This window comes from Benincasa hispida, chromosome 11, assembly GCF_027475165.1.
Source record: "Benincasa hispida cultivar pf3 chromosome 11, pf3_genome.v1.1, whole genome shotgun sequence".
In the NCBI taxonomy this organism is placed as follows: Eukaryota; Viridiplantae; Streptophyta; class Magnoliopsida; order Cucurbitales; family Cucurbitaceae; genus Benincasa; species Benincasa hispida.
In genome coordinates, this window is record NC_143488.1 from 63,647,829 (window position 1) to 63,670,693 (window position 22,865).

The 22,865-nt window shown below is 29.0% G+C and overlaps 1 protein-coding gene and 1 long non-coding RNA gene across 4 annotated transcripts; both read right to left on the reverse strand.

The window, feature by feature from the left end:
• Positions 1-1,210: 1,210 nt before the first annotated feature.
• LOC120091339 (protein LITTLE ZIPPER 3) lies at positions 1,211-2,821 on the reverse strand. 3 transcript variants are annotated; one of them, XM_039049333.2, is made up of 2 exons: positions 2,661-2,821; positions 1,211-1,739 (listed from the first exon to the last, which is right to left on the reverse strand). In XM_039049333.2, the coding sequence occupies exon 2, from the start codon at positions 1,633-1,635 to the stop codon at positions 1,417-1,419; it is 219 nt and encodes a 72-aa protein (XP_038905261.1). In that variant the 5' UTR covers positions 1,636-1,739; positions 2,661-2,821; the 3' UTR covers positions 1,211-1,416. The 3 variants fall into 3 exon arrangements, with proteins under 3 accessions (XP_038905261.1, XP_038905263.1, XP_038905262.1); XM_039049335.2 differs by lacking the exon at positions 2,661-2,821 and adding an exon at positions 2,485-2,618; XM_039049334.2 differs by lacking the exon at positions 2,661-2,821 and adding an exon at positions 1,829-2,215.
• Positions 2,822-16,388: 13,567 nt separating this feature from the next.
• On the reverse strand, positions 16,389-19,069 carry LOC120091402 (uncharacterized). The gene is made up of 2 exons (XR_005485710.2): positions 18,770-19,069; positions 16,389-16,940 (listed from the first exon to the last, which is right to left on the reverse strand). It is a non-coding gene; the product is annotated as an uncharacterized LOC120091402 (long non-coding RNA).
• Positions 19,070-22,865: the final 3,796 nt, after the last annotated feature.

Consider the following 22,865-nt stretch of genomic DNA (forward strand, 5'->3'; position numbering starts at 1 on the left):
TCAAATTAAGTTCACACAATTTTAAGTTGATCGAAAATTACAAATGTGCTAATTTCACGAGCTATATAAATTCTCATGGTACTTGAACCAAGCTTTACACTTATTACAAGTACTTATTAAGAAATCATAATATTTACTTCAACTGAAATATTTATCTCTATAGAATTACTTGACAATATCAATAACAATGAAATGCAAGCTTTCTCAAGTGTCATATAATAGGAACTTATTGAAAGTGTTTCTCATATAAAAGTGTTTTTTTTTTAAAAAAAAAAAAAAAAAAAAAAAAAGTTTCAGAAGCATGGATGGAACTTTTCTCAATATGAAAAAATTCAATAAAAGGTCATTTGTTGAGATTTATCAATAAAGTGATATTATCTCAATTTAGAGTTGGGTAAAATATTCAAAGCCCTTTTCTCTTCATTATTTTTTCAACCCCAAACTTTCTTTTAAAAAAAGTATATATCTTAATTTCAAACAAATTTTATCTTTACAATAGCTCAAACCCTTTTTCCATTATTATAATTTGAACTGATTTTTTTAAACATTTCTTTCCATGCAAGAAAGCCACATGTCACAAACAATTAAATTATATACAAGAAAAAGAAAAAACACACATGAAAATGCTACGTGAAATCAAAACTTAGGAAGATATGAACATGCATGTGTGATGAAGTTTTTTAAAAAAACATTCCCACATGGTTTTGTCTTCAGTAGACAAAAATTCATTATTCTTTCAAACCTTTTACATGATATCTCATAGCCTCTTATTTTATTGCACAATTAAACAAATAAAAAGTAATAATATTAAGAGAGAAATAAATGCTCTGTTCATCTTTTGGATATCTTGACTTTAAAAACTTAACAAAATTTACAAGCAAAAATGATCACGACGCCACTCAAAATTGGCTGCCTTATTGATTATCTTTGTTGCAAAGATTTGTTTTTTAATAATCGTCAAGTATAAATTAAATGGGTAGGAATAAAATTTAATTTTCGAGCAAACCCATTTTAGATTTTTTAAATACAACCACAATATGATATGAGAAAGAAACAGAGATAAAGATTATGATTATATCTGAAATTGGTTTCCATTAGATAGCCTGATACATCATTTTGAAGTACAGAAAATCCACATCCTAACCACCCCCCCCCCCCCCCCCCCCCAAAAAAAAAAAAAAAAGATATAAGAAATTTTTTTTTTGAAAAAAAAAAAAAAAAAAGATGCTAAAGCTACATGCTGTCCTATATAACTGAAAACCCAAACTACTTGCTACTGTTGGCTATGGTAATTCACAAAAAATGAAAACATAAAATTAAAAATAAAAAAAAAAAAAAAGGATTAAACTTTAAGTGGGGTCATGATAATATCATCTCCTCCTTCTTCTTCTTCTTCTTCCATAGATATTATATGATTCAATTGGAAGAATTAGATGGATTTGCAGAGGAGAGATTAAGATCAGGGATTGATTTTGAAGCATTGGCTTTTGAATTTCCTTTTGATAATTTCTGCTTCAGTTCTGAAAGAAGTGCTTGATTTTCTTGGTTCAAAAGCTGAGCTTTCTTCCTCAATCTTTCATTTTCCTTCATTATGTAACAGTTTTGCAAGTACAGCTCTGAGTTTAGCCTCTCCATTTCCTCTGCTAATTTGATTGATAAATGTATAATAATAACAATTTATCAACCAAATTCTTCTTTCAAAATCCCCAAAAAAACCCTTCTTCTTCTTCTTCTTCTCCCTGGAAAAAAACAAGAATTGAATTAGAATTTTTTTTTTTTTTTAAAAAAAGTTTAAAAAAAACAGAGAAGAAGGGAATTAGAAGCAAACAAGATGGAAAATGTTGAGATGGGTGATTAAAAAAAAGGGTGAGTTTGATTTATAGAGACTGATAAATCCAACAGTAATGGAGAAGAAGCTTTGGTCTTAGCCATATGTAATAATGAGAGTTAGAAGAGAAAGAGACAGAAACAAATGGGAAAAAAGGGGAGGCAAAAACAGCTTTGAAACAGGGGATTTTTTTTTAAAAAACACAAAAGATTTTGAATGAATAAAGATAAAAATGGAAGAGAATAAGGATAAATGAATGACAAAATCTACACTCATTGTAAGAAAAAAAAAAGGAGAGAGAAATGGATTGTTCTTTCGGTTGCCCAAATATGAAAGAAAAGGATAATTAAAGTTAGATTCAACCACTTATTTAAAACCAAATGAAGCTTAAGATTTTTTTTTTTTTTTTTTTTTAAAAAAGTTTCCTCTAAACTGCAAAACACAAAAACAGAGGAAATTGTTTGTAAGGAGGAAAAAAAGGTAAAAATAAGTTGAAGAATCCAATACATTATTCCCTTTCAAAATGCAAGAGAAGAAGAAGAAGAAGAAGAGATATAGATTTTAGAAGAACAAAAACAAAAACTTGCACTAAAAAAAGAAAAAAAAAATGAAGAACAAAACAAACAAAGTACCCCACAGCACAATGATATGTCTACCTTTCTTGGTGAAAGGGAAGCAAGAAGAGAACCTTAAGAAGAAAACAAAAGGCCCAAAAATAACAACAAAATATAATATATATATATATATATAGAGAGAGAGAGAGAGAGAGAGATTGAGGAAAGAGAAAGAGGGGTATGTGTTGAAATTTCTTTATGTTTTCAAAAAAGATCACCTTTTTAAGATGGGTTTGTTGGGCAGAGAGAGAAGTAACAAAGACAATGTGGATTTTGTAACAGAAGCACTTCTAGTAGAAGAAGAAGAAGAAGAAGAAGAAAGAAAGAAAAGAAAAGAAAAGCAAAAAAAAAGGAACAAGTGAGGGACAAATGGAACAAAGTGGCTGTTAATTTATAGAGTCATAGGTCAAGAGAGAGAAACCCAAACATTAAACAAAAATTATAATTTAAATATATATATAAAAGAAAAAAAAAAAAGAAAAAAGAAAAAAGAAAAAAGAAAACAAGACATAGAGACATTAGACATGAGACATGCCCCTCCTCTTTCTGACACAACAATCATGTAAGTGTAAGCATGGAAGGCGGCCGGTTATAGGAAGAAGCTCAAAAGATTTTTGGTTTTTTTTTTTTTTTTTTTTTAAATGAAAAATAAATAAATAGATATTTAGAAAGAAAAAGAAAATGAAGAAGATGATTGGGAAATGGCGTAATGGGTAGGGGAGGGGTAAAAAGGGGAAAAGAAGAAGGGTAATTTGGTAATAAAAAAAAAGGGGGCAATTATGGGAGTTACGGGTAGGAGTTGTAAAATGATGGTGGGCTAAGGGCCGTCCCAAGATTCGCAATCATGAAATGGATTGGCTTCTAAACCATCATCACAACACAACCCTTCTCAATACACCCACCATTAACCCTTCCTTCTTTTCTTTTCCCTCTATTTCTATTTCTATTTTCACCCCCCTTTTCTAATATTAAAATTATATTTTTAATTCTCGAGTTTTTAAGAATGTATGCACGTCTCGTTTTCTTAAGTTTTCAAAATGTAACTTTTAGTTTTTAAATTTTTATAAGGATCTGTGTTGAGGATGTTTTTCAAATGGTTGTTTAATTTCTCGTAATCATAGATTGTTTTCAAATATTAGAAAATGAACTTAAATATTTATAAATATATCAAAATTTCACTGTCTATTAGTGTTTACCCACAATATATTATTATTTGTGTCTTGATAAATAGAGATAGTAGTCTATCGCAAATAGCCTGTGATATTTTGCTATTATTTGTAACTATTTTCAGCAGTTTTATCATTTGAAATAATTTCTCTATTATCAAATCAATGTTTAATTTTTAAACTTTTAAATGTATGTCTTACATTATTAAATTTGATTTTAAATTATCTTAACCATTTTTTTTAAAGTAATTTTAGAAAGGACAATAGTGATTCCAACCGATTGAGAATTACTAACATGTGATAAATAGGTTTAAAAATACTCTTATATAATCTTTAGTTAAATACTTAATATAACCTTTGAAATTAGAAGAATAATTTTTTAAAATTATCTCTTATCATATAATTATTTTTTTAAAAAATTAGGAACGGTGACCTTTTGAATCTATTTTTTAAAATTCAATGACTTAAAAAAAATTATATTTTAAAAAATTTAAGGATCAAATGTATCTATGTATACAAATTTTAAGACTGAAAAGATAAAATTTAAAATTTAAAGATCAAATACACATATTATTTAAAATTTGGAGACTAAAAGGATAATTTTTTCTAAATTATATATTACTAAATTATGTAATTCTATTTCTAGCCACCCTTTCATTTCCCTTTCACATTTCTAATCCATTTGTGTTGGTAACTATTGGTAATAATCATTATTTTCTCTCTTTTTTACCCCTTTTTTTGGGGTGGGTTTTATTAGCACTTCTTTTTGCACGTACAACTTTTCTTTACCCACTTGTTTATTTTGGGGATTTTATACCTTACTTGTAATGTTGTATTTTCCCTTTCATATTACCCTCTCCCTTTTTAGCTAAACCCCCTATTCTAATTTTATTTTTCTTTTTCAATCACACCCACCAAAATTCTATATTATTTTAGGGTTTAGACCCCAATTGCAACATTTTTTACCCAATCTCAAATGAAAAGGAAAAAAAAAAAGATGGTTTTTTTTTGCCTTTCTATTTGATGGGTGTTTATAAAATTTAATGGGGGTTTCAAGAATAGTATATTAATAACTTTAGTAGTGTAATTGAAAGAGACTGAAATCTATAAAGTTAGGCATTTTGGCATATACTAGCTAAACACATGACCTTTTATTTGTCTAGTGAAAGAAAAAAAAAATGTTATTTTTTTTCCTCTTGTAAGCATGATTGTTCGAACTAGCTCACCACCTATCGACTAATTAATTTTCCTGAAACAACTATATCTTTTCGTTTACGTAATTAAACTAATCTCACAACACAACTTATTATCTAACCTTATAATATATACTTGGGACCATTTTTAACTCCTTGAATTATTTGAACCAATTGATGATGGTATTTTGTTTTACATTATTATAAAGCATTATTACAAGGAAAGCAAGGATCATCAATGAAAGCATTTTGAAAGCAATAGACAAAAAATGAAGAAAGAAAGAAAAAGATAGAAAGATTTTTTTGACAAATCATAAAAATCACCCATAAAGTATGGTGGTAGTTGCAATTATAACCCAAACTTTCAATTGTAAAAGTTGAGCCCTCAAAGTTATACAATATTAAAATTAGGCCCTCGAACTTATATTAATGGTAGAAATTGTAACAATTATATAAGGCTAGGTCATTTGGGAGTTCGATATATTTCTATAACTATTATAAGTTTGAGGGTCTAATTTTAACACATGTATAAGTTTGAAGGTTAAATTTTTACAATTGAAAGTTTAAGAGTATAATTATAACTATCATTGTACTTTAAGGGTTGTTTTGCAATTTACTTATTATAATTTTTAAGGGTTTACAATTGGAAGAAGGAAAGGGGTAGGGGCCAGCCAGCCTCAAGCCCTCTCATGGGTTATGAGTAGCTTAGTGTGAAACATCATGGGGGGTTCTTCTTTTGGAATGGCTCCATATATATGATTTCAAGGGCATTTTAGTCATTTACTACCCCTCGTGGAGCTCGTTCATCTCTCTATGTGTTTGCATCAAGGCAATCATGGAGCTCAAAACAATGGGGTTAGTGTTAGTGAAATTACATTATTACCCCTTAAAGCTCTTCCCTCTTCCAAATTTTACCCTATTTGGCTTTTGAAGGCTTCAATTTGCTCTTCCTTTAACTCATTTTAATGATGAATGGTTATTATTGAGTAGTAGGGTGGAAAAGTACCAAAAAGATAAATTTGTTGATTCAACTAAAGGATAGTTTTGCATGGTTGGGTGGCATCAATTTGGTTTCCTTTTATTCTTCTTTTCTAAAGTTTTCGAAAATATTATTCAATGTCGATAAATTGCGAGATATATATTTCATGAGTTTGAATTTTCGTTAAGGATTAAAATATCAATGTTGATATCGATATCAAGATTTTAATTTTAAAGATATATCAACATAGATATTGATGAATAAAAAAATTCTATTTTTATTTTTATAATAATGTATATTCATACATGTACCAATCTATATTATCCATAAGGATTAGTCTCTTTACAACATTTGGTTGTCGTGAAATTTGTAAGATTTTAATATTTTAAATAGGTGATTATTACTGTCGCAAAGACGACGACGTAATCCATGATATTTATTGTTCGAAAGTTCTATTTTATCCGACAAAAAAAAAAAAAAAAGGTCATACAAGATTTTTTAACATAAAAAAGTTTCTTAGTGATGATTGATGTGGGTAATATAAGTCAAAAAGAGATACTTGATAATTTTATAAATGGATTTTTGTCAATAAATTCAATTTTATATATATATATATATATATATATATATATACAAAAGTTCCACTTTTTTAGTCAAAATATTTGTCCAACAATTTTATTGCTAAAATTAAAATCTGCCGGTCGTATCATAGAAAATTTGAAAAAAAAAATTGAAGATCTTTATAATAATTATTTTTAAAATTCCGAAATTAAATGGATAATAAATATGGAGAGGAAAATTCATGCTTTTAACTTTTAAACAAACACATTTATTACCCAAAAGAATGCTAAATAGTCCATAATTATATAATCTTATCGTTTCAAAATAAATATATGTTATGGTTGGACGTAAGAGAAAGTCGAATGTGAGAATAAAATTAATAAAGTTATCTCATTCAAAATAGATCAAAGATCAATAGGAAACAAATACAAGAGAGGTATCAATATGAAAAGGGATAATAAGAGAAATAATATTTTCCAAAATAATAAAATGTATTTAGGTTAGGAAAAATAGCAAAATGAATTTAAATTTAATCAATTAATAATTATTAGATTACGAAAATAACTCAAATAGTATCTACAGTTAATTTATTCCAAAAATACATATTTTTAAATACTAGGACAACTTTAATTTTATTGGTATTTAAAATTTATTTTATTTAAAGAAAATAATTAATTCAACCTTCTAAAAAAGTAAGATATGATTCATCCTCCTAAAAAACTAAAATTTGATCTAAATATTTAAAACAAATGACTGGCCTAATAACACAAAAATTATCTAACGTGGCATCATAAAAGAATGAATAACTAAAAACCCTCAATTGTAAATTAAAATTGATCGGTAGAAAAAAATTACAGTTTAAACCTCAGGGATCTTGTGTTTTTCTCTACTACATTTCTGTGGTTGAACTCTATAACACAACAAAAGTTGGTGAAAAATGTTGCAACACCATAAAAGTTTGAGAAAGTGATGGTTATGAGAGAGAAACAAGAAGGGAAAAGAAACTCACTTGCCGGAAGGTGTCGAGCTAGAGATAGAGATGGAAGATATGGGATTTTAAATTTGAAATAAGATAAAATAAAAAATAAAAAGAACGAAACAAGACGAAAATATGAAATTTTAAAAAAGAGGTGAGATTCGATTCGTAGATAAAGATATGTGATTTTAAAAGATTTTTAGATACGAAACAATTGCTGTGGTTGATTCAATTCTTTGAATATCAATATTTAATTACAATGAAATTAAATATGATGATGAGGGTATTTCCATATGATATTTTATGACTAAGTTCATCTTATTTTCTAAAAGTTTGCTCTAACATTGTCTTGAAAATTAGGAAAAAGCTCCTTACCTCCCACTTCTCAAGAAAAAAGCATAAAAGCAATAAAAATTGAGAATACAATAATTTACGAAGAAAACTCTTAACTTTGAGAAAAACGACAGCTCACCAAAAACAAGTTTATTATGTGAAAAAAAAAATATTACAATAAAAAATAATTTTCTCTCAACCCTAATTACAATAACACTCTCTCAAAGTTTTTGACTACTCACACTTTTTGTTTATCGCACTCAAACTAGAGAATACAAAAAAGAATTTAATTAAAGTTAACACAAGCTTAAAGTGTTTGTAACTGGGATGCCTAAACATTAAGGACATTAACCACTTTGAGTCCATCATCATTCTTTAATTTAATCGATGTGGGATTCTTCAGTTCCAATAACTTGTCAAAATCTCAATATTGAAAACTAACTCAGCATTGGAGTATTTATAGCAAGCACGGCACTAGTATATTATTTTGATTGTCTTGCATGTGACCTCATCTCTAAAGTATAAATTCATTGTTAGTGACATCCGAAGGATTCTGTGAATTATCTCGATTGCTATCCAACCATATATATAATCTTAATTCTTAGTTGAAAAAATTATATCGTTTCTGTTACTTCATCTTGATCATTAAAAAGATGAAGTAGAAATAAAAATAGAAATATAATCAAGAAACTTTATTATATAGAACTCCAATTTTAAAAGAGGATTTTCTTCCCACTAAAATGGCAAAATCAGTAATTAGTGGGGAAAACGTGGCTTAAATATATTTTAATAAACTAAAAAAGAATTTTGCATTTATTTAGAGACTTGACTTAGAAGATGACAAGTTTGAAAATCAGAATCCTATATTTTGTCAGTTATTTTTATATTTTACAATCATTGGATTTTCTGTTGAGAGAGAGACACACACATGCATTAAATATTATTATTAATAATCAGAATTATATATAATATATTTGTAAATTGTAATGTAACTTCACTTTCCCTAATGTTTTAATTTTTAAATTTAATTCAATACTTTATGAAATTACTAATTAAATAGATGGTTTTATTTGGAATTAAAACACACACGTTAGTCACATGCTTTATCTTCTTTTCGCCCAATTTTCCATAACTTTAATAGCAACGGTAAATTTCAAATTTTTAATTCAGAGAAGAGAGATTTATAAAATAAAGAAAAAAAAAAGCTTCGATACCAAAATCAGATATGAAAAACGATAAATTAGGGAAGAAATCATAAGTTTAAGTTTAATATAAGTTCAAGATTAAGATCAGATCGATCTTTCCTATCTTACATAAGTTATGATTAGATCTGATTGGATCAATTATTAATTGGCCATTAGGCTTATTTGATCTGTCCATTCTATCTTGATTTTACTTTCCTTTCTTTTCTGATGATTGGTCTATAATTTTTTCAGGTCCAAATTCACTTATAACATTAGCCCCTACTCCCAAGTTGAAATTCATGATTCAACTTGTAAGGGGGCATTTGGGGTGTTGAGTTGCTTATTATAGTCTGTGTTTATTATAGTCAGTGGGTTAGGCAGTGAACTATAATAGTTAGTGTTTCGAGTGTAAACTATTTTAGTTTGATTTATAATAGTTTGTGTTTTGGGGTTAAACTATTTATTGTGGATAGAAAATAGACATTATATAGCAAAGAGGGTTTTGAAATAATATTTACAATATTTAATTGTAGTTTGTGAATAGTTGTACACACTACTATTATATTTGGTGTCCCAAACATGGAGTGGATTATAATAACCCGTCCCACCAACTTCTACTTAGTGCCACAAACGACCCCTAAATTATTAGTCGGACCATTTAGAGTTATAACTTGAGAGTATTGTTTTACTAAACACACACTTTTACAAGGAAGACAAATAATTATGGCAAATTAACTATGTCACGTATAATTTGGATATCAATTAGAAAAACTTGCCATTAATTCTCAATTTAACCTTAGAAAATTTGGAGTTTGAAATAAAACTTATATCAAAATTTGCACTCGATAAAAATCTTCAATGTTGAAAGACGTTTTATTTCTGATTTTTTTTTCTTTCAAATCTAAGTCCATGTATCTTGCACTATTTAATGTCCTTGTTCGTTATATCCTTTAAGGTTTGTCTGTTCGTTATATAAATAACTTTTCTTGCCTAAGATTTATCCTTCTTTGATTTATGATTATAGATGTGAAATTCAATGTCTTTGACCATTATGGACAACAACTTAAGAGAGCTTGCTTTGAAATAAACCTGTGAAATAAAACCAAGTTTGTATAATGTGAGCCGTTATTTAATAATTTCAATTTAAATATGAGAATGATTTTTTATAAATTAACCCTCTCTCTGAATTGATCCATTCTCTACTAAATATAACATAACAAGAAAGAAAATCAATTCAAGATCAAACCATTTTAAAATGGAAGGACATAAAAATCTTTAAATTAAATATTAAAGGTGTCAACCAAAATGTCAAAATCTCAATAAAACTAACAACAAAATACCAATGTTCAAATAAACTCACAAAAACCATTTGAATCAACAAATAACAATTTCATATAATTCTATAACATTAATAAGAAAAGAAAATAAAACTGACTATTAATATTTATGTCAATATTATATTAATGATATTTTGTTGAGATTATTTTAATATTTGGTCAACATTTTTGTAAGAAAATCAATTAAGCCTTTCATATCAATGGTGAAGACTTCCATTTATAGATATATGACATGATGGGGAAGTAAGGCAATAATTTTCCCCTTGGAAATTGGTTTTTTTTTTTTTTTTTTTTTTTTCATTTATTGGTAAAAATTGAGTGGTTTTTAAAAAACCCATCTCTTCAAAATCCAATTCATAAAAAGCTATGATAGGGCTGCAAAGAAGAGGGGAGGGGTCTGCAAAAGAAGTAAATTTGGAGGCTAATAGCCTCAATGAATCTAAAGGGTTATAAATTGGGTCTGCTACAAACCAATCATGACATGCCCTAAAAATAAAGGGTCTCTTCCCCCTTCACCAATTTGTAATCCTTCCCCTTCCCCTTCCTTTTGAGCCATCCCCCCTCTTAAATACTTCCCACCCCAACTTGGCCAATTTGTGCTCAACTTCTCTCTTAAACCCAACCCTTCTTTAATCTTTCATGTTCAAACCCAACGATGCTGAAAATGTGTGAAGTTGAATATTCGAACTTTTGACCTCTTAATTTTTAGTATCTATTCTAAACAGTTGAGTTGAGCTCACGTTATTATGTTAATCCTAAATCTGGATGTGAGGTGGAAGATTTTAATATTGGACCTCTTAATCTAAGGTATATTTTTAAATTAATTGAGTTATGCTTGCATTAGCTCTAAATCCAAATGTTCAAGCTAAAGAAAAAATAAGATAAATTTGAGGTCAAATTATAAGTTGAGTTCTTGAACTTTTAGGTTTGTGTCTATTTGATGTATAAACTTTAACAAGTCTCTATCAAATCATTGAACTTTCAAGTTCGTGTCATTTGATCTTGAAGTTTAAAAAAATATTTGATATTAGAAGTTTATAGTCCTATTAGACATAAGATTCAATTTCATATCTAATATATTAGTGATTTTTAAAATTTCAAATAATATTAGAGATTTATTAGACACAAAATTAAAAGTTCTAAAAATTAATTTTTAAAATTCAAAGACTTTTTAAACACATACTTAAGTTCAATGACTAAACTTGTAATTGAACCTAAATTTAATATTCTCAATATATATAATCTTACCATACTTGAATCAACAGAATGTTCATGACACGCGTAGATTATACGTACGAAATAGTGTAACGACACTGCAACGATTTGAGTTTGCTAGACTTCCGATTGTTACAAAATACAAAATCTTTATGCTCATTGCCCAAGTTCAATATAGTGAAAATTATCAATCCTCTCGAACCAAGATCAAAATTTGGTCTACTAGGTCATGTTTATCATATCATCACAATATCCCATTTGAATATAACTCAATTGATTAAGTTACGAGAAAGAGAAATGATGATGTAAAATGGAGTCGGATCATAAATGGGAATGAAAGAGATTTGCATGAGGGGGAAAGAAAAGGGCATTGATGAACAATTACACTACCCATCATCATCATGTGCAATTGTTGCATTTTGGCCCCTATAATTACAATTATGTAACCACAAGCCCCCAACTGAGTAATTTCAATCCTAATTGGCCCTCTATTTTTCTCAATCTCTCTCATTCAATCCAAAAGTTTCAAACAAAAACATATAGAGAGAAATGATTATGTGACCTAAGAGAGAAGAGTGAGTTACGAAGTTGACCAATTGATTTCGATTGGACAGCATTGATGTAAAGACATGTGAAATATTTCAATTTTTAATCCTTAGTTTTATTATTATTACTATTATTTTTATTTTCTTTTTCCTTTTGATGAGAGAAATACTCATCTTTTTAACACATCCATAATTCCTATCCTATGCTAAACTCTCATTCTATAAAGTCTAGAAGAAAAAAAACAACACATTTAATTGTCCAACCAAATGAAGCAAGAACAAACATCCTACACAACCACAACAAGAGGTTTTTATATTAGATATAGAAATAGCAACTCAACCAACTTTTATATATATAAAGGTTAATTATAAACTGAAAAAAGCGTTACCTCCGTGTCTCTTTAACCCCTGAATTTAATTTCAATTTTTTAGTACAACAAAATAAAATTTTTAATTTTTAATTTTGTGTTCAATATGTTTTAGACTAGTACAATGTTATTGTTTTAATTTATAAACGTATTTGACACAATATTGAAATATTAGAATATTATTAGATATAAAATTTAATTTTATGATTGATAGTTGAATTGATTTTAAAGTTCATTTCCAAAACCTATTAAACACATAATCAAAACTTCAATGACATATTAAGAACCTTTTAATGTTCATAAATTTTTTAAATACAAAGTTAAAAATTTAGGGATTAGACTAGTACTTTAACTTAGTGTTAACCTTAACTGATTAAATTAAACTCGATCAATGAATAAAATTTGAAAAAGAAAAAGAAAACAAAAGAAGAGGTAATTATTTAATAAAACTCTTGTTGTTTAGAGGAACCAAAATCCAAAAAAGAGTGTAATTATAGTTATAAACAAAATAGGTTTAGGTATAATAGGGTAGAAATAATTTATAGTAGGGGTTAAAAATGAAAGGAGAAGGAAATGACTGAAATGGGCGAGAAGAGGAAAAAGGATGAAAAGGGGAAGGGAAGGGTAAAAAGGGGAATGGGAAAAAAGAGAGGGAAGGGTGGGTTTGTTTAGAATGGGGCCACAACCACAAAGCTTTTTCTGAGGTCATTTATAATGATTTCACATAATAACAAAGCCCTGCATGGCTAATGATGATTTTTTACATTATTACAGTTTAGTAAGTGCATTGAACCCTACACGTGAGCTACCCTTTTTTTTTCTTTTTTTTTTTTTTTTTTCAGGATTGTAAATATATATTTATATTTATATGGGGGACCACACGTGTGAATAGTTCTATTATAAACCACCTTTTTACTTTCACACGTACCACATTTCTTTTCGTCTCCTCTCTTTTTCTTTTTCTTTTTCTCTCTCTCCAATAAGAAACAAACTAAGCAATTTTAATTTCATAGAACAGAAAACCAACTGTGTGGTTTATTGGATCTATATTTGTCCGTCGTCTATAATTTAAGTTTATAAATACTACCTCTTTTTCTAAGAAAAAATGATAGTAATAATATTTACAAGTTTAATTTTAAAAAATAAATCAGATGATTAATAGAAAAATGACCTTTACCTTTTAAAAACTTGTATTTCTTTTTTGAATTGAATAAAAAGTAAAAGAAATATCCCTTAAAAAGAGGATGAAAGCTATTAAAATGGAATAGTTGAACAAACATAAATTTTAAAAACATAAAATTAAAAATGATAGCATTATTAATGGGCCTAATTTTTTTTATTTTTTTTTATTAAGATAACAAAAGTATGTACACTTCTACTTCTACAATTTTTAGAAATAAATTTATTTTAGATTAAAAATTAGTTTGTCTATGAATTTTTATAGAAATAACAATTTAGTCATTGAACTTGGGTTTGTAGCGATTTAATCCACCAAATATATTGCCTGTAAGAGTATTATTCAAAACGAGTATAACTTATCTGACATATAGTATAAACTAACGATCAAGAGATTTATGATTTGAATTCATTGCCCCTATCGTACTCAAACAAAAAAAAAAAACGTAAGGGATTATTTCTACCCCAACTTCAATTAGGTGGACTTGTTGTTAGCTCACTCCATTTTGGGACTCCAATTATAATAGTTGGTATATTCAATTATTATAATTTACAATTAACTACAATATTACTATTTCAAATTTCTTTTTATTACCATGTTTACTATTTTTTACTCATACTCTCTTTTTCTCATTTTTATATTGTTTACTATTTCCTACCCAAATAAAAATATTATGCACCTTAGATACAAACTACTATAACCCAAATTAAAATAGTTTGTACCCCAAACACAAACTATATTAACATATATGCTATTGTAACCACGGATTATAATAACCAACTAAACACTCCAATCACCCCCCTAACACTATGAAAGTTTAAAAAGAATTTGTAAGGGTGTAGGTATGATTTGTGTATGCATCATATCATGTCATAGTCTAATCTAACTGGGTTGCAACTTTTCTTTTTGATAATTAAAGGAACCAATGTCTACCTGAGTCATCTACTAGTAAAGGATAGTATTAACCATGGATAGCGTCAATCAACTTTTCGATGAGTGTTTGTGTCTACCTAATTAAAACTAATTTGAATATAGCTTAACTAGTTAAAACATATACTTCAAATTAAGAGGTTAGAGATTCAAATCATCTACTAAAAAATGTCTCGGTCTATGTGATTGAGGTGAATATATTTTAACCTGGAAATGCAATTAACTAGTATATGTAAAAGGAAAATGCGAAGGGAAAAAAAACATACTAAACCATTATAGGGAAAAAGCAAAAAGTAAACCAATTTTGCAAATGATTTAAACTCAATCCTAAACGAATCTAAAGTCCTCTCAAGACTAAGTGGAAATTCCTTTCTAGGTGGTTCGATAACTTTTATGATGTTCAATCCACTAAATTTAGTTTTGTCATCAGATTCTGCTCTTTAAAAGAATCAAAGCAGCTCATTCCCATTTCCATCCAAATCTTATTTGTTATTATGATCCATCATCAATCTAAAAAGAGAAAAATCTTACGACAGCCAAACACCACCTTCACCTTCTTAGAGTAATTACCTCTCAGATTCCACTTGTGTCACTCAAAATTATGGTCAAATTTGATTTTGAAAAAGTTAGAATTTAGTAATATAGTTTTGCAAAAACCTTCATACAAAGTAACTAAATTCTAACTTATAAAATCATAGGATCTAAACTCTAATTTTCTCTAAACCGTGGACTAAATTTGTAACTTGACCCAAAATTAACAAGTCAAATCTAACATTAATACCATTTGAAACTACCATGTCAGATAAACTCGGAACTTTAAATTCTTAGTAAGTGACCTCCATGGTTTAAACTAATTTCCTCAACCCATTTACCAGGGTGTTTATAAATCCATGAAATATAAAGCCTAACCTACATTTCAGGGTTAACAATTCCAAGTTTCTATAACCTATTCCTCACACTATTCCTTACCATGAATAATTCAAACTGTAAGTTCAAGTTTCTCAAACTTAAGGCTTCCTAAAGCATCATATAAAAAACATCTTTTATAGTTCATCTCTAATAGCTGCAAGGGCAAGGAAGTTTCCAAGTGCCGTCTAGATGAGATCAAGGTGGGGCATAATGAAGAGATGGAAGTCAAATTCAAACCCTTTTTCCTTTTGCTTTATAGCTTTTCTTTATCAATAGTTAAATCCGTTGATGGCTTCACCTTTTTGGCATTTCAATAATCCTGTCTAGATTTTGCAAATATTGGACAAGCACTGTTGAAAATGTATACTGATCACCAAAGAATGGAATCCAACTTCTTTCACCCAAAAAATCTATCAGCAAAAAAGAGTTCCTCAAAACATTCCAACTAATCAGCAAACAAGATACTTCTGCTTCATTCTCTCACATTCTCGTGTCTTTTGTGTGCGTGTGCGCACGTGCACACACGCTTAATGGTGAGGAGGAGATTTTTCTTTTCATAGAACAAAGATGGGCATGCGAGTCAAGAATTACTTGTTTAACTAAACGAATCCTCCCCATTTCCTAAAGCCTAAAAAATTATCCTATAACTTCTGTCTACTAGGACAAATTTATTCAATGAGGTCCCTACGTAGCGACTACCTCATAAATTAATAACTGTTGGATGAGGACATGAAAATTTGCATGCTCCCTAATAACTTCTAGATATAAATTCGAGGGACTTCTATGTCATACATCCAATAGTGAAAAATTATCAACCACATTGTGGCAACCTCACAAAATAATCTGGCGCACCAAAATAGCATTCTTCAGTAACTCAACCTTCTCCATCTCTTACCCTCCCTGGCCATGACACTATAATATCTAATAATTTATTACACCCATTTCTAACTAGTAAAGTTTTGGCCAGCATCAACACTATAAGCAGATTACCTAACCTCATAATCTTGAAGGGGAAGGAAAGTCTCCTCAAAAGATCATACTATAATGTTTAAAGCTTTACAAAAGATGTATGATTAGGGAAAAGCAAAAGGCATTTACTTTATCCAGTGACTAATAAGGCCAATGGATCTCTTTATCCAGTACAAATAAGGGGCCACCATTCTTTGTTCACATTCATGTAATAGGTGGCCACAATTAATCAAATAATTTAATAGGAGAGTAGTTAACATCAGAGCCACAGTTTCAAAAACAAGAAAATGACATCAGTTTACCAAAGAAACATCCTTATGAATCCAATAGGATATTGCTTATATTTTAGGAGGCATAAAAAAGTGGCAAGGAGGATATCAATGATTGGCCATAGAAATATAATTGCAAGCTACTGATCAATGGCATATTGACAGGCAAAGTGAAAATAATTGTGTTTCTTAACAAGATTCCACCTGGCAACAATGGGAATCTCATTTGGCTTGTGAATGGGGGCCGCAATGTTGTTGATGAGATGATCTGTGATTACAGCTTTCTCAACTTCGTATGCAGGAATTTCAACTGTGAATTCTTCTTTTACAGCCATAATCATTCACTACTGTCCTATGCAGCCATATGCAACCCATATTTGAATGTACCTATAATACAAGCGAAGATTGAACCCACCAAAGAACATGTACACAAAAGAGGGGGGGCTGAAGGGGTGCATAATGCCAAAGCTAAAATTATTCAAGTTCTCAAAATACAATACCATACAAGTCGAAAAGACTAGTTTTGATATTTTGGCTACTAGCACTTTTTCAACAACAGAAGAAAATATAGAATAGAATATGAATTATGGCTGCTGCGTCAAATTGTTTATGATTGAAAAATGAAGTCATGAACATGATGTTCTAACCATGGGAAAAACAACATAAAATAAAAGTAATAATAAAGAAAGAAAGAAAGATAAACAGTGGCATTCCTATTTCTAAAGGCTTAAACAAGAAACTGAAAATCAAGACTCGAGCAAAAGAATACAGTAAGTAGTCTCCCATGGTCCTTAATCTATTCAGAAAAAATCATCACATACCAGAATAATTAAGTGTTCTATTAAATTGGATAAAATTGACTACTTAACTCCAACTTAACAGACTAAAGATGCATTAACTGAATTGACTGCAAACATTCAACTCTTGAAAATTTAAAACCCAAGTTTCAACAGTGTAGTAAATGCACACAATCTATTATAAGCTGTATACAGTTTAGGACATTGGCCAAGTCATAAATAAGAGAATATCCCCTTGATAAAGGGCTAAGGGGTCATGGGTTCAATTCATGGTGGTCACCTACCTAGAATTTAATATCCTACGAGTTTCCTTGACACCCAAGTGTTGTAGGGTCGGACAGGTTATTCCATGAGATTAGTCGAGATATGTGTAAGCTGGTCCGGACACCCACAAATATCAGAAAAAAATACAGTTTAGGACAAGACTCAAGAGGACCTAATAACTTCTATTTGTGGATCTTGAACCATGTTAATAGTAAGTAATAAATAAATAAGTTAACACAGGCGCAAGAAAAGAAAGGATAATGTTCAAAATCTTTCTTTAAAGCATGCAACCCTGCAGTTGTACAGCATCTTCAAGAGGAAGTATAAAAAAGAGGGGGGAAAAACAGAGTCCCTGCATCCAAATCTAATTCCAAATTTGAGACGCTTCCAACACAAGCACGCTATCCTTTGTTCACCCTCTACCACAGGGACCGGCTCCCCTAAAAAAGGGGCACTTAGACGCCCTAGGTGCATTAAAGCAAACCTTTTCTTCCTTTTATCAAAGAGAAACAGGCAATGAGATTTCACAAGTTTGTTTTTCAAGTGCTTCTCTATTGTTTTACCCTTGTACAATTTGATCCAAGTAGTTTTCCCAATGTCTTATTACACGAGAGTATAAGATTCCTTCCCTGATTCTTCAGCACTCACGGATAAAATTGATATTACTCAATGAAAGCAAGACGTTACCACTACAACAATTGAAGAACATTCTGAAAATTACTATCTTCCAGTCAAATACAAACTTGACTTCCTCTATTATCAAATGCATTGAGCTAAATTGGGCCCATAGAAAACAAACCTAAGGAAAAATGCAAGAATGAGTCCAAAATATTGGCATTTAGACACTCAATAAACCAAAGGGATCCCTGTGGCCAGAGAATTCTCAACCATAACATATGAGCACAATATTTCTTAACCAGTCATGAAGGTCCCCAATCAACAACCTCAGGTAGGAAACATGGAGATTTATTTGATGCTATAAGAGGCAGCATTTTTCTACTATTCATTTTACAAGAGTTGATTAATCCTGAACTCAAACCTGGAGAATCTCATTCGCATGAAGAAACTAATGAAATGAGATTCAATAAGTAATCCAACCGTTCACAACTGCGATCAATACAAAGGAAGTTTAAGGAGACATGGAAAATCACTTACGGTATATTCGTCGCTCTTTTCCAAGTAAATGCGATACAGAGAATGACGGAGCTGATCCAGAGAAAGCCCTATAATTCAACCTTCATCAGTTCATCGGACTGTAGGAGACGAAACCAAACGACATTGATATCGGAAGTGGGATTCCGGATTCCGGCACCAGTCTCCGCCGCCGTCCATTCCCTTTCTCCCCACTCCCGGTGAACGGCGCCGATCAAAGCGGCGCGTTTTGGATAAAGGGCATGATGCATAGGACACCAATTACATTTGTTTTTTTAAGCGAATATCATCAATCTATACTCTTCCATTTTTGTTTGTTGTATTTATTTAAATAGTTGAGTAGCAATTGTATCAATTTAAATTTTGAATTTTAGAGATTATATCATTTTAAATCTTAAATTAATAATTATGTCAATTTAAATTCGGAATTTTTATACGTATATCAATTTAATAACTTTTATAATTATATCAACTTAAACTTCCCTTTATAAATATATCAATTTAATAACTTTTATGATTATATCAACTTAAACCTCCATTATATTTCATTTGGATAAACTTATGAATGTTCAAGGTTTAAATTGATATATTTATGAAAATTGTTAAATTGATACATTTATGAAAGTTCATAATTAAAATTGATATAATTATTAGTTTGGGTTTAAATTGACACAAATCACGAAGTTTAAGGTATAAATTGATACAATTCTTAAATTTTAAGGATATAAATTAATATTTGTCATTTTTTTAGTACAACAAATTACATAATAAAAAGAAATTAAAAGTCTTTGGAGGGAGCTTATCAGCTTAATATAGTGAGTCAAATTTTTTTCTTTTTCTAATAAAAAATAGCATAGATCATTCTCAAAAATAAAAATAAAAAAGAATATAGATCGATTGACAATGAATATTAAAAAAAATATAAAGTATATATTATCGAGAAAGAAGAAAAATATCCATAAATTATTTATTCAATTATTTCTTAATTGAGACTTTTGTACCATATATATATTATTGTATTTATATTTATTTCATAAAATTTTAGGAGTATTTGGAGCAAAAATTATATTAAAACTATAATAACCATCTCTTCCTACCGTAAATACTATTTCAAAACTCCAATTAGCTGTAATAAACATTATTTCAAAACCCTTATTTGTTATGTTGTTTGCTACAGTGTTTACTATTTTACATTTATCATTTTTTTTATTATTTGTTGCGTGTTTACTATTTTCTTCTAAAACTAAAATAGTTTTCATTTCAAACCCATATTATTATAACTCAAATTAAAATAATCTACATTCCAAACACAAACTATTATAACTCAAATATAACCAACTCCTTACCCCAAACGCTTCCTAAAAAGTTGAAGTTTAAACTTTCACGTTACTTTTAACTTTAAATATTCAATTTTAGTTTAAAACTTGAATATCTAATGCAATTAAAACTATTCGTTAAGTTAAAATTTCCTTTTCTAATTTTTTATAATTTGTTAAGTTTTAGTACTTTTCATTTACTTCATATTATTGTTAGATTCAACTACTTCTATAATTGAGTTTGAACACGTTAGTAAGTTGATATGTAGTATTTTGTTAGTTAAACATTTTATAATGGACAATTCTCAAATATAAGAAAATAAAAAAAAAATACAAAATAGAGTACATTTGTCCTTTCTGTATATGATAAATCGCGATAGACTACTGTATGTGTCTATTTGTATCATGATGGATATAGATTACTATTGCGGATAGACCGTGATATTTTGTTATTATTTATAAATATTTTCAACAGTTTTGTCATTTAAAATAAATTTTTATTTATTTATAATTGAATAGTTATTTTGGGAAAAGCATTTTATTTACTTTGAAATAATATTAATTACAATACTTATTTAACTCGTAATTTATTAATTGGCAAAGCTAGAAATTAAAATTGATTCACGGACTTGAAAGTAAAAATGGAACCTTTCCAACAAATAGATGTATATCTATGTACCCTGCAGAAACATTATGTAAAGGAAAATATATAATAATAATAATAGAGAAGAAAACGAATAAGGCCGCCCAATGGGCTGGATTGTTGAGTATTGAGCCGGCCCACTTATTTTCTTGCAAATGGGCCACGATTGTGTTGAATCTCTCACACCCACAATAGGTTCTCTCTCGAAGGCACGTGTTAGGGTTTGTTTATTTAAGAGAATTTTTCACACATACGATGGTAGGGATACCACTTTCATTTACTGTCGACCATGTTACCGCTTAAAAATACTGAACACGAGTACTTAAAAAATTATCTGTTTATTTAGAAACGTTTTTCTATACTATGACTTAATGAATAATAATAACACATTCATTTATTCGTTGTCGTGACAGTATTATCTAAAAATATTTTAGAATATAGCAACATTCATTTATAAAGAATATTTCATAGTGTGAATAGATGAAGTAAGTAGTCCTTAGATAATAAGTATTAAAATGCATTCACTGTCAGTCATTTTTAGTGAATGAGATAATAATTTAACTATTGAAGTGCGTCTAAGGAAATCACTAGTTGATGTTAAAATAGTGACATATATGAGTAGAATATCGAATCCATAAGTTACCACCCACAAAAACTCGACATACCTTTTCCCTATTTTTTTTTCCTCTCATAACCTTTTAATTTAAGGTTCAAAACTTTGTGGAGCATTTTATTTTGGTATGATTTTGTAATATATATGAATTAAATACAAGATATAAAGACTCATCTATTGTGAATTTGAGGAGCACAACGGGAACACGGATATAGAGAAAATATAATATAATAATATATTTATATAATAATATTAAATATATAAAATATAATAACTAAAAACATAAAATAACTAAAATTATAAAATTGGATGATATGAAAATTAATGGAATTTTGAAATAGATTTCTCTCCAATGTATGTGCCTTAAGATCCACCAAATGCCACTAGGCAAAGTAGGATGTGGACTTACATGGATACGGACTTACATGGACACCAAACATGAATAATTACTAGGCATATGGACAACATGAAGGGTGACACATGGCTTTTGGGACACTAAACAATGAGCATCTATTTATTATTATAATATTCATAATACTCCCTCTTAGATGCCTATATATATGTGTGTGTGAAATATGTCTCGTTAAAACCTTACTAGGAAAAACCCAATGAAAAAAAAAACCCTAGTAAAAGAAAAGGAGTACATATTTCATGTAATACATACTCCTAAAAGAATATAATATATTTACTTCTTTTCATGAAAACATCACTTAAGATCTCTGAATCACCGCATTCCAATGTTGTGCACTAATTTTTCAAAAGTTCGGTTGGTAATGCCTGTGTAAATAAGTTGTCAGATTATCCTTCAAACAAATTTGTTATACAGTGATATCGTAATTTTCTTCAAGATCATAAGTGTAGAAAAGTTCGGTGAAATACGCTTTGTTTTATCTCCTTTAATATATCCTTCTTTGATTTGAGCTATGCACGCTGTGTTGTCTTCGTATAATATTGTTAGGAGATTTTTATTAGAAGAAAAGTCACACGTTTCACGAATGTGTTGAGTCATTGACCTTGACCATACACATTCTCGACTAGCCTCGTGAATTGCAAGAATTTCAGCATGATTTGAGGAAGTGGACATTATAGTCTGTTTTACCAATCATCATGATATAGTAGTTCCTCCATATGTGAATAGATAACCTGTTTGAGATCTAGCTTTGTGTAGATCAGATAAATATCTAGAATCTGCACAACCAACTAGATCGAAATTTGATTTATTTGAATAAAACAAATTTATATTGATTGTTCATTGGAGACAATGGAGTATATGCTTAATTTCATTCCAATGTCTTTTAGTAGAAGAAGAACTATATCTAGCTAATAAATTTACTGAAAATGCAATATCTGGTCTTGTATTATTAGCAAGATACATAAGTGCACCAATTGCACTAAAATATGGTACTTTAGGACCAAGAAGTTCTTCATTATCTTCTCGAGGTCGAAATATATCTTTCTTTATATCTAATGAACAGACTTCTATTGGAATATTTAATGGATGTGTTTTGTCCATATAAAATCTTTTCA

Coding starts and splice junctions, on each gene's coding strand:
- LOC120091339 (XM_039049333.2), bottom strand. CDS start 1,635: ATGGAGAGGCTAAACTCAGAGCTGTACTTGCAAAACTGTTACATAATG.